The sequence below is a fragment of the Canis aureus genome, chromosome 12 (genome assembly GCF_053574225.1).
Source record: "Canis aureus isolate CA01 chromosome 12, VMU_Caureus_v.1.0, whole genome shotgun sequence".
Classification (NCBI taxonomy): domain Eukaryota; kingdom Metazoa; phylum Chordata; class Mammalia; order Carnivora; family Canidae; genus Canis; species Canis aureus.
The window spans coordinates 63139300-63155083 of NC_135622.1; the positions used below are offsets into that span (position 1 = coordinate 63139300).

The window sequence follows — 15784 nt, forward strand, 5'->3', positions numbered from 1 at the left end:
TGCCAGAGTAGTTTATAATAGTGGTTTTAGAAACCATCGCTGAAGGTGGTGCCTGCCATTTTTGCTCCAGCTAATGCTGATGAATCACCGTGTTCTCTGTTTTAATGGGAATGTGGATGGTCCCTGTCCAGAAAGCAAGCGCTGGGATGCCAAGTGAGTGTCACTGTTGCCTTTTTGTAGTTCCGAAAAATGAGTGGCTGCATGCGGAGTGCAAGTTAATGGGCGTATCAGCGAAGAGTTCTGCGGTAGGTGCCAGGGCGCTCCGCGTGCTTGGCGGCAAGGCCGTCGGGGAGTAAGGCTGGGCGGCATGCCGGGCCGGCACCCCATCCTGGCAGCCCTCAGTGCGGGCGCGGAGCCACAGCTCCCGAGTGTCGGTAGCTGGAAAGAGCCGGGGCTCTGTGTAGTTGGGTTCTGAGATGAACAGACCTCTCAGGTGGTCAAAAGGTGACCCAGGCCCCAGGTAGAGCCCAGCATCTCCTCAGAGAGGCAGCCCTGAGCGGGGCCACTGGCAGAGCAGCCCCGGCCCAGCCCTGGTGTGCGGTCAGGATGCAGAGTATGGGCTCGGCCTGGCCGTCTCCTGGGCTGCGTCCTGCCACGGTGCCAGTCCTGTGCGTCCTGCTGGGCAGGGCTGAGGACGGAGGGGATGGTGCTGTGGGCAGCCTCGCTGGGAGCTGGCTGTGAGTGCAGGCGTGTCTCTGCCAGCACCTGCGGAGAAGCGGTCCCTTGGGGGAAGTTTCAGCAGCAACCCTGGTGGCCCAGTGGCTGTGGGCAACATGGGGCCTTGGGTCCTGGGATATCCATCTGCAGGACCTCGGGGACACAGGGGTGGGGCTGGGCAAGTCCTGCTACAGGTGCAGATGCTGCTGGGATTCTCAGCAATCCTGACGGAGGGCAGGGTGCTGGGCTGCGCTCTGGGACGCCGGGCGTTTGCATCGACCTCATAGGTCTGTGCTTAGCTGGCTCCACCCCTAGCTGGTGGGCCTGTCCTGCAGGGAGCGACAGACACTTGCATTCACACCCAGAGCAAGGGAGAAGAGGTGCCATTGTCTGTGTCATGCCAACCCCCGGAATGCTTTGTCTTCAGCCGCCCGTCATCCTTGCTGCAGTCCCGGAGGCTCCAGAGGTGTTGGCGCTCAGGGAAGGTGGGTCACTTCTCTAAGGTCATACGGCCAGTTGAAGGTGGGTGGGGACATGGGGCAGGGCCTGCCTGGTGGCAGAGCCGACCCAGGTGACCCTGCACACCTGCACAGGCCACTCTGTCTCCTCGGAGCCCCAGGAAGGACCTTACCCGTCCTGTGCACTTTGGTCAGTTAATTACAAAGGAGGGAAACTAGGGGCCCCTGGGTGGCTCCATTGATCAAGCGCCCAACTCGATTTCTGCTTAGGTCATGATCTCAGGGTTGTGGGATCAAGGCCTGCGTCTGGCTCCCTGCTCAGCGTGGGGTCTGCTTGAGATTCTCCGTCTCCCTCTGCCCCTTCCCTGCTCACACTCCATTTGTCTTTTGAAAATAAATAAATAAATAAAATCTTTTTTAGAGAAGGAGAGACACCATAAAAGTGCCTGGGTGCGGGGGTGGCCCTGCTTTGTAAGGCCATGAGGCAGATGAACAGGTTAGCTCGTGGGAAGCCCTTGGAGACAGGCAGGTAGTGTGACACTTGCCACACGTTCCAGCCGCCCCTCACTCCTTACATTGTAATGCCATCTGTCCCTGACATCGGGTCGAGGCCTGTTCACTGTGCTGAGGCTTCTGCTTCTGTGTTACCTTCTTACATAGATTGTTCCCATAAAACGTCATCTGCAGTGTCCAGTTCTAGTTTCAGTACATTGAAGAAAGAACTCAGATACTGTTAAGCTGTCCGACTCCAGAATCCTTCTAGATTCCGTGGACCTGACCCCCTGACCTCTCCTCCAGTCTCCGCCTACTCTTGGGCCCCGGGGCCGTGCCCGCCACGTCTTCACCTCTGGGTGTCTGTGTGCTCCCCTCTGGGCACTCCCTTCTCACCTTCATTCCACGTGCTCAGTTCTTCCAGATGTTTCTGATCTGCTGCAGCATTGCCAACTCAGATGCTTATTTCAACAGTTACAGGTGTTATTTCTAGACATTTTATTTGGTTCTTTAAAAAATATTCCTGGTGAATTTTGGTTGGTGGTCTTTTTTGCTTGATCACATTTTTGACTCCAGCTTGCTTTCTTTTTCTTTTTCTTTTTCTTTTTCTTTTTCTTTTTCTTTTTTTCTTTTCTTTTCTTTTCTTTTCTTTTTTTTCTTTCTTTTCTTTTCTTTTCTTTTTCTCTTCTCTTCCTTCCTTCTCTTTCTTTTCTTTCCTTCCTTCCTTCCTTCCTTCCTTCCTTCCTTCCTTCCTTCCTTCCTTCCTTTCTTTCTTTCTTTCTTTCTTTCTTTCTTTCTTTCTAGTATTTTAAAGCTCCTACTGTCTGAAGTCACTGGGACCCTCACTCTAGGTTCCTTCTTCTGGCCAGCTGTCACTCAGGCACTCTTGTCACTGTGAGTTTCATCCTGTTTTATTACCAGCCCTTGTTGGGCTGCTCTGAGTCCTGAGGGCCTGGCCTGGGGGTACCTTCTTCTAGAGTTTGCACCATCTGGAAGACACCCAGGAGGACTTGTAGTTAGATTCTTGGCCTAGGATTTCGTGGTGTAAATTCAAGGTGTAAATTCAAGCCTGGACTTCTGCGAGGACCAGGGCAGGGTGCAGATTCCCAGGTAGATGCCGTCTGCTCAGAGCCATGGCTGAGATAACACGCGTCCTTGATGTCTCTATCCCAGCTCTGTCTTTTGATGAGAAAGTGGCCCTTCTGGAATCCACACTTTTGCCAAGGTCCCAGTCCCAGTCCTCACCCTTTGCTGGGCCTCATGCCTATGTCCCGCTGACTGTGTGGCCTGTAGATTCCCAGTGGACACAGATAGGGAGAGGGCAGCCATCGTTTACCTTTGTGGCTTCCACAACAGCTTTAGTTTTTGCTCCTGGTCATGTTGTTTCAATTTCCTGAAAGCACAACTATGCATTTAAAAATACAGATAAGTGTTCTATAGAAGTATAATTTTTTTTCCAGGATACTTAATTAGCTGTATTGTTAGAATCAGAAGTCCCAGAATCTGTGAAGTTGATAAATGAAAGGAAATGTTGAAAAACAGCAGAACTGAAAAATAACACTTTTTTTTTTTTTTTTTAAGATTTGTTTATTTGAGAGAAAGGGAGTGCAAATGCATGTGCTCATGCACTGCCTGGGGGAGCGGCGGAGAGACTCTCAAGCAGACTCCGCCCTGAGTGTGGATCCTGACACGGGGCCTGATCTCACGACCCTGAGATCATGACCTGAGCTGAAAATAAGAGTTGGATGCTCAACCAACTGAGCTGCCCTTGCGCCCCATGAGAAAAATAATCTTAAACCCTTTACTTCCTTCCTGGGCTCTCCACATAAACATCAGGCCGCCTGTGGCCCTGTTACCTGGGCCTCTCCTGGGCATCTCAGGAGCAGCACAACAGTATTTTTTCTGGATTGCTCATCAGTGAATGATACCACGTCCTTTTGGATATCAGGGTGAGTTTATCCGTCAGGATCAAGAAGCCACACACCAGGTGTTTCAGAAAGAGGGCATTCCATACAGCAGATGGGGAGTTCAGGCAACAAGGGGCTGCTGGCATGACATGGATCTTCTGCGACAGGAGGCAGCCCACACCCTGCCCGTGGTGATGTTCTAGGAACCTGGCTGCTTAAAGGAGGCCCCCGGCAGCACATGCTCCGCTGGGGAGTCAGGGAACGGCCAGCATCCCTGCAGTAGGTCTTCTTGGAGCCTCCCTTGTAGTTGAGACGCTGGGGCGAGTGACCATGTGAGCAGGTAGACGCACACTCTGCTACTTCTCAGCAGTCCACCTGCATACCTTCCTTGTTTTGATTTTGTTCTCTTCTTGCCAAGCCTGATCTCATGGCCAGGATGGAAGCCACTGTTGAGATGTGGGTGTGATGTGCTCTGACCGTCCACCTACCTGGGCAGCGTGGACTGTCAGGCATCTGCTCAGGCTTTGTCTCCTTTCACACACTGCTGCATACGGTGCTTCCCGTTGGCGCCGTGTCTGGGCAGAGCAGTCTCTAAGCCAAGGGCGAGTGTTCCTCCCCTGGGATCAGGATTATCCCGAGTAGAGGCAATACAGCCACCAGATTAGGAGCCTGCTGTGCCTTTGGGACCTGCTTGGACCCGATTTTGTATGGAATGCACAAAATTCCCACTCGATGTTGGCTGCATCTGCCTCTCCGTATGCTGTGGTGGATCAGATGACACCCATTCTGTGATGTACAGGACTCGGCGCACAGTATTTGCCTCCCACAATCAGGTGGTCCACTCCTGCCCACCAGCGTCCCGGAGCCAGCCACGAGCTGTTTCCTGACAACAGCGTGATGCCACATGTAAGCAGGCACCGCTTGGCAGCCTGTGACTCTGCTCTGGGGCTCGCCTGAGGCTCCGCATGGTGGTTGTGTTTGGCCTGGACCTGCGAACTCCAGCGGGGCCCCATGCCAGGACCCACAGCAGCACGTCTCTCCGTTCAAGCTCCACTTAGGTGTCAGCCTGACGGGTGGCGAGGTTAGAGCCTCATGGTCAGCATGTCCTCTGTTACCTCCGAGATTCAAAAAGGCCATCCAAAGTTGGGCCTCCTCGTGGCAAGGATACCCCAGTGTGGTCCCGATCGCTGGACCGTTGGGGTATCACCGAGGCGGTGGCACTGGGGTTCCACAGGCTTTCTCCTCAGCCCATGCACGTCCCTCTCACTCTCCCTGTGATGCAGCGTTTCCATGGGGTCATCGTGTACCATTTGGGTCATGAGGTGGAAACCAGGGCAGTTTGGTTTAAGGAATTATTATGATGGAAGACTGACTCATTCCTGATTGGTGCCCTAGGACCCAGGGCACCCAAGAAAGGAAGTACACGGGCTCAGACTGTGCTGGACAAGGCAAGGCTCAGGCCGCTGGATGGCAGGGGAGGGGCCGTGCAGACTGTGTTGGGGAAGATGTGGCTCAGCCTGCAGCTGTGGCCAGTGGAGCAGCTGTGTAGTACCCGGTAGGCAGTAGGCCCCCCTTGGTGTCAGGTGGTCACAGCAGTCACAGCAGAGAGTGTGGTGTGCCCTGGAGTGTGGAGGGAGTGAGAACCGAGGGGCCGGGGCCGGGTGCAGAGGGGCCATGCAGGGGCCTGTGGAAAGTACCAGAATGCCAGGCCGAGTGTGAGGCCTCACACACTGAGCTGTGTGGGCAGGAAGCCTCGCAGTGGGTTGTGTCAGAGCACATAGGAAGCTTGTTGTCGGGTGGAGGCAGCAGGGTCGTGGAGAGACGAGGCTCTGGGGCCTGTTCAGGGGCTGAGCTCCCTCGACACCCTCACAGACACTGCTCGTGGGACCCCATTGCAGTGGAGCCCCGTGGCTTCTCACAGCAGGGTGTGCAGGACGCACGCGGGCTACAAGCATGCTCTGAGCCAGGAAGGGCGGTGAGTGTTGCCTGCAGAGGGCCGGGGTGCAAGGATGGCAGGCTCTGTGGGCCGTGCATTCCCTTGCTCTTACACTGTCCTTGGCTCCCGGGCCCTGCAGACACAGGTGGGGCTGGATTTGGGCCAAGGTGTGCCCACTCTGGATGAGTTTCCTGTGGGGAGTGCCAACGTGGGCTTGCTGAGCAGCTGTTGTCCTGCTGGGGGCGGGACCTGGCTGCTGGCGATCCCTCCACACTGGTTCTGGGAGAAAATACTCCTTCCAGATCTGTCACTCTGAAGCCAGGGGCTACATTGTTCTGTGTCTGTGGCACCAGCGCATCAGAAATAGCAGCAGTTGGCGTCACTGCCTGCTGAAGACTGTCATAATCCACTGTCGTCCTCCAAGAACTGCCTGCTACGCGGGCCTACCCGGGGACCTGATGGGACCTGATAAAAATCAGCAGGCTGGCATCTTTCAAGACTTTGATGGTGCTCCGAGCCCTCCGTTCCCACCCGTGAACAGTGCTGTCTTTGGTGACTGTTTTGATAGGGAAGGAGACCTCCAGGGGCTTCCGTTGTGCTTCCCGTCATTATCGGCTCCTGCCGTGCCTGCCTGCCCCTTCCCTCGACACGTTCGGGAACCGGGCGATCGCTGCAGCCCGCCGGCTCTCTGAGGTGGACTGGGGCCATGCGTCTGTAGGTCTGGCTGTTGGCCGGTGGGACCCCTTGGGTCTGGCATGGGCTCTTGCAGGTCTGGGCCCTTCTGTCCCTGTCCCGTGGTGCCACTGTCCTAGACCTCCTAGCATGGCTTTTTCTAGGGAAGCTTAGAGGAAAACCTTGGGATTTTTTGTTTGTTTTTGTTTTTATTTGCTTTTTAAAAAGATTTTATTTATTTGTTATTTATTATTTATGGATTTGGGAGAGAGCATGAGCAGGGGGACGGACAGAGGGACAGGGAGAAGCAGACTCCCCGTTGAGCAGGGAGCCCAGCCGGGACTCGATCCCAGGAGCCCAGGGTCATGACCTGAGCCCAAGGCGCCCCTGACAACCTTGTTTATTGTGCAGCAGTGTTATAGGGAAGCCTGGGGATGGGGGGCTGGGTCCCCCGAAGAGCAGGGGCTCTGAGTCTGTGAACCTGTCTTTGGTCGAGCACTGAGTGAGAGGTGGGGGGCTCTTCACTGGTGGCTCCCGGTGGGTTTCTGCTCCGGCCAAGTCGTGCCAGTCACATAGATCAGGGGGTGCTGGGGTGCCTGGCTGGGTCTCTTCTCCCTTCCCTGCTACCCGACGGCCACCTGGGCTAACATGCTCCAACCGGCCCTTCATTGCTGTGCCCACCTTGTCTCTGGAGATCAGTCCTCCTGCCCCCTCCACCCTTGTCCTTGCAGTCAGGGAGCTCGTCGCTGCCCCTGCACCACCCTCAGAGCTTCTCGGGGCACCAGTGCCGGGAGGGGAGGTGCCAGCCTCACTGTCACCAGGGTCTAGGATTTGTACCCGGCGTGCCCTACGGCATGTGAAGGCCAGGGGAGAACCGCATTTGGGCACAGCTCTGCGGCTTAGTGGTGTGCACGCCGAGCTCCCCCTGTCCGGGGTGACTGCTTAGCGGAGCTGGATGGCTCCTCATTCATCCTGCTAGGCCTGCGCCAGACGCAGCGCTGGTCGAAGTCTAAAAATAGCCGTCAGGTTGCGAGTGCGCCCACCGCATCGCGCTCCGCGCGGCCGCCAGAGCCTCCTCCCTCCGGCTGGGGATCAGATTATGTCCCCAGCCGGGGTGCTGCTCGCCCTTTGGCTGAGCTGGCTGGAGCAGCTATTCAGGCTTACAAAGGACCTAAGCTCCTTTGAATTGCTCTAAGCCCGGACTCGGTAATCCCTGACAGCGCGGCACACTCAGCGGGCACAGCGGGCAGCCTCGGGCCGCTCCTCCATTCATTGGCCCCGATTATCTTTTTATCTCATTAAGTGCCTGGGGCTCGCGTGTTCCGTGGGAAACACAGGCTCGGGCGTCCAGCTGGCCTTCAGGACACAGCTCCGTATCTTCTCTGCCGAAGCCGTGGGCTGTTGACGGGTCGGGTCGCCGCCTTGCCTCTCTGACCCTGGCGCTGCTGACACCCGCTTAACTTCACGGGCCCCGGTGTCCTTGTTCACGGGGTGAGGGGCGGGCCTTCCCCTCTTGCTCACGGGGCGGCGTGCTCCGTGCCTGCGCCATGGGCGCGTGGGCCTGCCCTCGGGGGCTCCCGGTGGTTCCGGGCGCCGCAGGACCTCCGCTCAGGACGGACTGACACCCAGGGCGGAAGTGGGCTACTTGCTGGTTATTACAGCGTTTCCTTCTAAAGATCGGGCTTTCCTTCTTAACAGCACCTTCGTTCTTTGATAGCTGCTGGATTTGTGTTGAATGCTCTGTTGAGACTCCTGCAGATATGGAAATCCTCCGAGTTTCAGAACCAATTTGCATGTCTCGATGGGCAAACTCCAGCATTTCTTACTCAGTACTGTTTACCTTCAATTTCATCTGCTTCTGAGGATTTGGAGAGTTTCTGATAATGCCTACCGCGTTCCTTGGACGTGAAGCGCACTCTTTATTCAGCAGCTTCTGCAGCTTGGCTCATTTCTTGGGTGGGTGATGTTGGCCGGTGCCCTGGGTGCCCACGATGTCACCTCCTGGTCTTTCTCAGGATGACTGACTTCTAGGGGTTACGTTTCTCAGTAAGTAGCTTTGGACTCACCTTGAACCATCACATTTTCATAGTAAATTCTGGTAACAGAATTTTATGATCTTTCAGAAAATCTAGACAAATTTCTTTTTTTGTTGCTAGAAATTTCCTCAATACACCAATTTTCAGAAAAATGGTTCTTTGCATTTTACAAGCATAGCTAGCACAGAGATTTCTTTTTGTCTTATGTGACCTTGTACGCTGCCGCCAGAGTTGGCGTTCTCGTCATTGTGCTCGGTCGTTCAGGTGTGGCCTGCTGGTGGGAGCGCCCCAACCCCCCACCTCCCTGTCCTGTCGCACGTCCCCAGCAGTGGGGGCAGCTCCCTCAGTTGCCCATCCTGGCGCGCCTTCATTCACTATCAACTCCGGCCCCATGGGCAGTGCAAAGGAAGGAGGTCCAAGCGCCCTGCACCATAGTGTCCTTGGGCCGCGTGGCCCCTTTTGGCCCCTGGCAGGTCTCGAGGCGGTGCCCCTCCCCGCCACCATGGGAGCGGCACACGGGAGTGCTTATCCAGGGCTTCTAGAATGGAAGTGAAGGGCCATCTTTGCCAGCTGTCTACCTGGTGGTTTTGGGACCCTTCCCCTTCTTACCCGTGTAGTGCTCCAGACTCGGCTGCTGGCCTCGTTCCTGATTCAGTCCATCATACACGCCGGCACCAGATCCTCTGCTCTCAGGCACGGCGCTGGGCCTCGTTTCTTGGCATTGATGGAACGTGTGCTCTCTCTGCCAGGCACTTGTGGTCCTCATTCAAAGTTGTCGCCTCCACCCTGTTATCTAGAGCAGGTGCTCCACACTCCTCAGCTAGCCTTTCAGACCCTTCCTGGTCCCTCTCAGTAGGGCATCAGACCTCATTTCTTAGGGCTTTCATTCATTTTACTGTGTCCCACATTGAATACTTGGCCTCTCTCTGTCCTCCAAAGCCACTGGTCCCCCAGTCCTCCCAGTGCAGTGCCTTACATCCATTTCCTTGTACCCCAGTCCCCACTGGGGCAGCGGCTAAATAATCTCCTCCCTCTGGAAGGTGTGTCTCTTCCCTGTAGCACTTGACCTGAATCTTGTTCTTGTATTATTTCACCATTTGGTTATTTGGCGTCACTGTGGGCAGTGCCTGTATTTAACTTGACTTTGTCATCTCGCTACCAAATGGAGGCAAGTGCACACACAGGTGATGATAGCTGGTGGCTAGGTGGTTTTTTAAGTCCGCTTATTGCTGCCTCACAAACACTCACAAAACCTCAGTGTCACATTGGCCATTGTCACTTCTGGTTTGAGGGGAACCCTGCTCTGCCCCTGAGAAGAACACACCCCACCCCCACCCCCACCATGGGAATTAGGACCTTCAGCCCTGCAAAGCCCATAGTTAGGGACACAGGAAAGGCCTGTGGGTCCTAGGGGAAGAGCAAGTGGATTCAGCCCTGCTCTCATTCCAGCTCCCCAGGCTAATGCATTCTCATGGTGCGGACACTTACCTATGTAGAAGAACCAGCTCCCCAGGGCTGTCCGTTCTTGTGGTGAGGACACAACCATGTAGAAAAAACAGCGCCTCAGGCCAGTGTATTCTCACGTTGAGGACATAGAACCATGTAGAAGGACCAGCTCTTCAGGCCAGTGCATTCTCATGTTGAGGATATAGAACCACGTAGAAGTACCAGCTCTGTAGGCCGGTGTGTTCCCATGTTGAGGACACACTACCATGTAGGAGTACGAGCTCCCCAGGCCGATGTGCTCTCCTGTTGGGGACACAAAACCATGTAGGGGTGTATGGTCTGTGGAGTTGTTCTGTGCCCTGTGGGCCTGGCCTGCCTGCCTGTGTCCTGGTGAGTATGGCAGGGCTCTGGAGTGAGTGACACGTGGTCCCTTGGTGCCCTCTGGTCTACCTGTCAGGGCCCAGAAGCATGGCCACAGCAGTTTTTACAAAATGCATGTGATTCTCTGGAACCTGGAGGTTCTCCCCAGGAAGCCACTGCTGTACCATTTCTATCACTGACCCCTTTCACACGTCCACCAGGTCATGTGTCTTTAGCCTGCCCTGCTGCTGAGCCCTTGGGCCCTAACTCCCACTGAACCGGCAGCCTGCCAGGTTACCAAGCATCTGGGCTGGCCCGTTGTTCCTAGATGCAGAGCATGCAGCCTCTGGGATAGAGGCCCTCGGCCATTGAGCCTCCTCCTTTGTGGATGTAGGATGCCACTTCTCCAGAATACTGGACTTCAGACCTCACCAGGTTGCCAGGTCCTGAGTCTCCGTGGGGTATCTCGCACTTGCTTGCTGGGTCAGCTGCACGTGGTGCGATGCCATCACTGTCATGGCTTCGTGCAAGGTTCTGTGAGGTGTCCGGATGCCTTTGGAGTGTGTTAGGATAGCAAGTAGGAGCACTAACAGCTCTGCCGCAAAACCACGTGCAGTTTTTCTCTTCATAGAAACGTGGATGGTTTCCAGTCCTCTGTCTTCATTGGCATAGGAAGAAAGGCGCTTGGAGAGCAGTGTCTCTCTCACATACCTGAGGCTGGTGGAGCTCCTCTAATAGAGACTCACATCTGACACTGCAGCTGTGAGCAGGGAGCCCGCTCTGTTGAGCTTAGAGGAACCCCAGTCCTCCCCAGGACCCACTGACTTTGTGCAGAGGCCAGATGGCACTTCCATACCCTTGATCCTTAACATAGGCACACATCTCCACCATTTGTGATGGGGCAGGGCATCGGTGTACGTTCCATTTTACACTCATGGACCATGGAAATGTGTACTGGCTGGGTCTGCCCAGGAGATCTGTTGAGACCGGGCCTTGTCTAGGACTTCATTTACCTGGCCCCTTAACGTCCCCACCCTCATTGGAGATGTGACATTTTGGGTCTCAGACCTTGCGTTCAGTAGACCTCCCAACTGTTGGGTCGCACCTGTTGCCCAGTCTATGACCACCATGTAAGTGGCAGTAAGTCCTTTTGAGGGCACACTGGGGTCATCATCCCCGTGGGTGCTTGCTTGCCCTGATGTTACGGGTTCCTGATTTCTGGGGATCTGGCCATATTTTCTGTAAGTGGATTTAGGTCTGAAACCTCAGACCAGAGCTAGGTAGGGGATAATGACTTGTAATGGGGTGACTCGCCTCAGCCTCCTACTCATCCATTCTTGCTTTCTTTTGAATTTGTATGTATGTATGCATGCCTGTATCAGGCGGCAGTGCTCTGTTGAGGGACCATCTGTTTTGCTCCTAGGAATGCTGTCTCTTGTTATCTGTCGCCACAGCTCGGCCAGTTGGCCTTCCCTTGGCTGGCACGCTGCCTTGTTGGTCATTATGATAATTGCTACCCCTGACTTCTGGCCGTCACATACCATCTCCAGGCCGCTATTGCTGTGGGGCCAGGCGTAGCTGCCGAAATCAGGAGTGGCCACAAAGCCCGTTATCAACAAGTCACACTCTGTGACGGCCCGTCCTGAGAGTAGAATTATTGGGTTGTCTGGTAAGTGAATGCTCAGCTGCCAAAGCGTTTTCCAAAATGCTGTACTATGTTACGCTATTTCCAGCAATCTGCAAGAGATCCAGTTCTACATCTTTGCCAATACTTGGTATTGTTGATCTTTTTAAAGTTTAGTCATTCTAGTAGGTGTGTGGTGCTGCTCGTTTGGGTTTTATTTTACATTTCCCCAGTTACTGTTGATGTTGAGCGTCCTTTCTGGTGATTGCTGACGGTTCGTGTTTTCTTTTTCTTTTTTTTTTTTTTTTGGTTCGTGTTTTCTTTGTGAAGTGTCTGATTCCATCTTCTGCCATTTTTAAAAATTGGGTTATTTGTCTTATTAAATTCTAAGAGCTCTTTATTCTCGATACAAGCCCTTTGTCAGATATATGCATTATGAATACTTTCTTCCAGTTTTGTTTCATTTTTTTCTTTTTTTAAAAGATTTTATTTAATTGAGAGAGGGAGAGAATGCACACAGGTAAGAGGGGAGGGACAAAGGGAGAGGGAGAAGCAGGCCCCTCAGTGGGCAGGGAGACCAACTGGGGGGTGTTCCATCCCAGGATCCGGAGATCAGGACCTGAGCCAAAGGCAGACACTTAACTGACTGAGCCACCCAGGCGCCCCTTGCTTTATTTTTCCATGGTATCTTTTTAAGACCAGAAGTTTTATTTATTTTTTTTTCAAGATTTTATTTATTTATTCATGAGAGACACAGAGAGAGAGAGGCAGAGACACAGGCAGAGTGAGAAGCAGGCTCCATGCAGGGAGCCCGATGTGGGACCCGATCCTGGGTCCCCAGGATCACACCCTGGGCTGAAGGCGGTGCTGAACCGCTGAGCCGCCCGGGCTGCCCAAGATCAAAAGTTTTTTATTTTGTGAAGTTCAGTGTGTTTTGGTGGATGGAAGTTCTTAATTTTAATGTGATCTATGTTATCAGTCTTTTCTGTTATGGTTAGTGTTTTATTCTGTCCTGTTTAGGAAATCTTGCTTATCCCAAAGTTGTGAGGATATTCCACTATGTAATGTAGGAAAAGTTGGTCTTCTTTCATCTTTCACGTTTTGATCTTAAGTCTGTCTAGAGTTGGTTTCTGTGTATGTTATGAGGTAGGCTGCAAGTTCATTTTTCACACGAATATACAATCGATGTGGCATCTTTTACTACAAAGAGCATCTTGTGTCTACTCCAGTGCAGTGGCATTTTTGTTGTAAGTCAGCTGACCATCCTCGTAAGGTCTCCTTCTAGGTTGCATTTTCTTTCTCTGGACTCTATTTATCTGTGTACGAACACCAAATTCGTCCCAGATTAGTAAATCTGCACATTTTGTTCTTCTCCCTGTGGGCAGTTCTCGTTTCCATGTAAACTTTAGAACTTCAAAAGCAGGTTGTTGGCTTCTACCAAAAAAAACCAAAAAACAAAAAAAAAAACAAAAAAAACTTTTGGAGCTTGAATTAAGGTTCATGGACCCTTTACAGCAGTGAAGCTTCCAGGCTGTGAACATGGGATAGCCCTCTGCGTGTTAGCCTTTACCTTCTTTCAGTGGTGGTTTCCATTTTGCCACGTGTAGGTCTTGTACCTCTTTAGTTTGAGATGTTATCGAGTACTTGATTTTTTTTAAATGTGATTGTAAATGCTTTTAGAATTTTTCTAAGTTTTTATTGCTAATCTATGGATGTCCAGTTAATTTTATATATCACCTTGGTGTTCAGCAGTTTTGCTAAATTCCCTGTTTTGTTTCTAACAGTAGGGTGTGCATTGTCTTGTGTTCTAGACACATCATGAACAAGTAGTGGTGTTTTCATTTCTTCTCCTGTTCTTATGGATTTATTTTTTCGTTGCTGTACGAAGTAGTCAGGACCTCAGTATGTCGCTAACTAAGCAGCCCTACAGAGCATTCTTGTCTGATTAGTCTTCTCAGGGGGAAAGCATTTACTGTCTCCCCACTGCCTGCTGTGTTTGCTGGGTGAGCAGGGAGTTGAGGGAAAGACTGACCTTCCTGACACCGGAGAAGGATTTGTTCTGTGGGTCTCTGCCACCAGCGCATCTCCCCTAGGCAGGCTGGGGCCCTTCCGCCCTCCCGCAGAGACGCCACACTGGCTTCTCACACTGGTAGCTCCATCACCTTTGCAGGTGAGGTAGGTCGTCTTTCTCTCATTTAGGGAGACTCCCGTCCTCTGTGCCTGTTTCAGCCTTCATTTCCTCCTTCTGCCTCAAGAGTTGCCAGCTCTCTCATCAGTCAGGTATCCTTGTGTTTTAGGAGAGCCACTGCAGCCTCGCAGCTCTGCAGAAAGGCCATGTGCCTGGGAGGTGGGTTCCACAAGAAAATTAGTTTCTCATGTAGAAAAGCCAGGGTGCACTGCGTTTTCCTCGGTGAAACAGGAAGGTTGACGTGAAATGTATATATATATGGCTCAGCAGCAGTATGTGAAATGAGCACCGAGACTGGGGTTGGAGAGCCCTGGTGGGAACCCCAGCCGTCCCCCCGAGCCGCCCCCCGGTGCTCCAAGCATGGGCGACGATAACCAGACTGCCCGTGGAGTCAGGCATCGCCCGTCGAGTCCACTGACGCGCTGCCTGGCTGACAGCTGGTGTTGGGATTGAAGGAAGACAGAACTGATAAGTGGGACACTCCCCAGTGTGGGTGCGGCCCCCTTGTGTTCTTATTTCACTTGAGAAGCACTGTGCGTGCGGGGTTCTCCTCGTTCTGCATTTCCTTTATGGTCCTCACTGGATGTCAGCCATGCTTTAGTGTTGAAACCCGTTCCTTGTTTTAGCATCGTGCATTATAGTCCTTTAAAAGGGAAGGTGTTTCGCACGTATGCAGTTTGGAACTAAATGGAAAACACATTTGAAAGGATTTATATTTAGGAATTTATTTATTTATTTAATTAATTAATTTATTTATTTTTAAAGATTTTATTTATTTATTCATGATAGTTACACAGAGAGAGACAGATAGGCAGAGACACAGGCAGAGGGAGAAGCAGGCTCCATGCAGGGAGCCCGACATGGGATTCGATCCCAGGTCTCCAGGATCGCGCCCTGGGCTAAAGGCAGGCGCCAAACCACTGCGCCACCCAGGGATCCCTATTTAGGAATTTATGATTAAGTTTTTATCACATAATGTTAAATTTGATTTTGGGGGTGTCTTATTTGTGTTTTTATCTTATTGAAAAATAGCGTAGAGGGGCAGAGACCAGGTGCCTGGCATGTTCCCCGAAAGCAGGTGTCCCTGGTCTTACCCAAGCTTGGTTTCCTTATCCACGAAGTGGCATTTCACAGTGCTCTGCAAAGACGCAGCTTCCTGGAGCATCTTGGAAATCAAGTGTCAGGACTCGGAGGGGCGGGCAGTGAGCACCACCGTTGTCCGTAGGAGGTGCCGTGTCCTCACGGTGCCCTCGGGCTCTGGGCTGCTTTCTGCCTGGAGAGCCAGGGCCCAGCAGGAGCAATGCCATGTGTGCTCCAGGGTGGGGGTCCCACATGCCCATCACCGTAGCGCCCTGGGGTCCAGGGGCACCCCCTCCGGGGGCTGAGTACCTGGGTGAGGTGCTCTCCTATGTCTGAGGGGAGAGGGGAAGATCGTTCGATGCCCACCGCAGACCCAAGCCACACTCCCACTGTTTGGGACTTTAGCACTCGCACCCCCTCCCTGTGCTCCCTGTTTGGGAACACCGTTGGGGAGGAATGGAAGGAAATTGATTTTGAGAAAAATTAAACTTCCTCTTGAAGCAGAATGATGGTTTTAAAACAAGGAGGTGCAGGGGTTAGGCGGGTGTTCCCGGGGAGCTGTGCCTTTCTGCGGCGGACCGTGCATGCGTCCATGCCCCTCGCTCCGCTTGCTCTGTGCTGCCTGCGGTTCTAAATACTTGAAGAGCGGGTGTGTCCTGCCCCTGCGCTTGTGTGGGTGTGGTGTGCTGTCTGGGATGTGGCCATATACCACGCTCTGTTGACATTACCCTCTGTTGCTTAGCTTCAGACAGCAAAGTCCTGACGTGTGCGGCCGTGTGGAGGATGCCAAAGGAGCTGGAGCCGGGCAGCCACGAGTCCCCTGACGATTCATCAAGCACCGCGCACACCCTGGAGCTGCTCTGTCACCTTGACAACACGGCCCACGGCAGCATGGCCTGGTAGGGCTCTGCATATTTCATACGCCCAG

At 53.1% G+C, this 15784-nt stretch overlaps 1 protein-coding gene across 6 annotated transcripts in view; it reads left to right on the forward strand.

The window, feature by feature from the left end:
* Positions 1-15784, forward strand: part of EIPR1 (EARP complex and GARP complex interacting protein 1) — a 120332-nt gene that overhangs the window by 67785 nt on the left and 36763 nt on the right. For 4 of the 6 annotated variants that reach the window (XM_077844262.1, XM_077844261.1, XM_077844265.1 and 1 more), the window contains one exon: positions 15599-15755. The exons of the other annotated variants lie outside the window; for them this stretch is intronic. In XM_077844262.1, coding sequence (XP_077700388.1) covers positions 15599-15755 — 157 coding nt within the window. The remainder of the gene's footprint in view (positions 1-15598; positions 15756-15784) is intronic. 6 annotated transcript variants of the gene reach the window in all.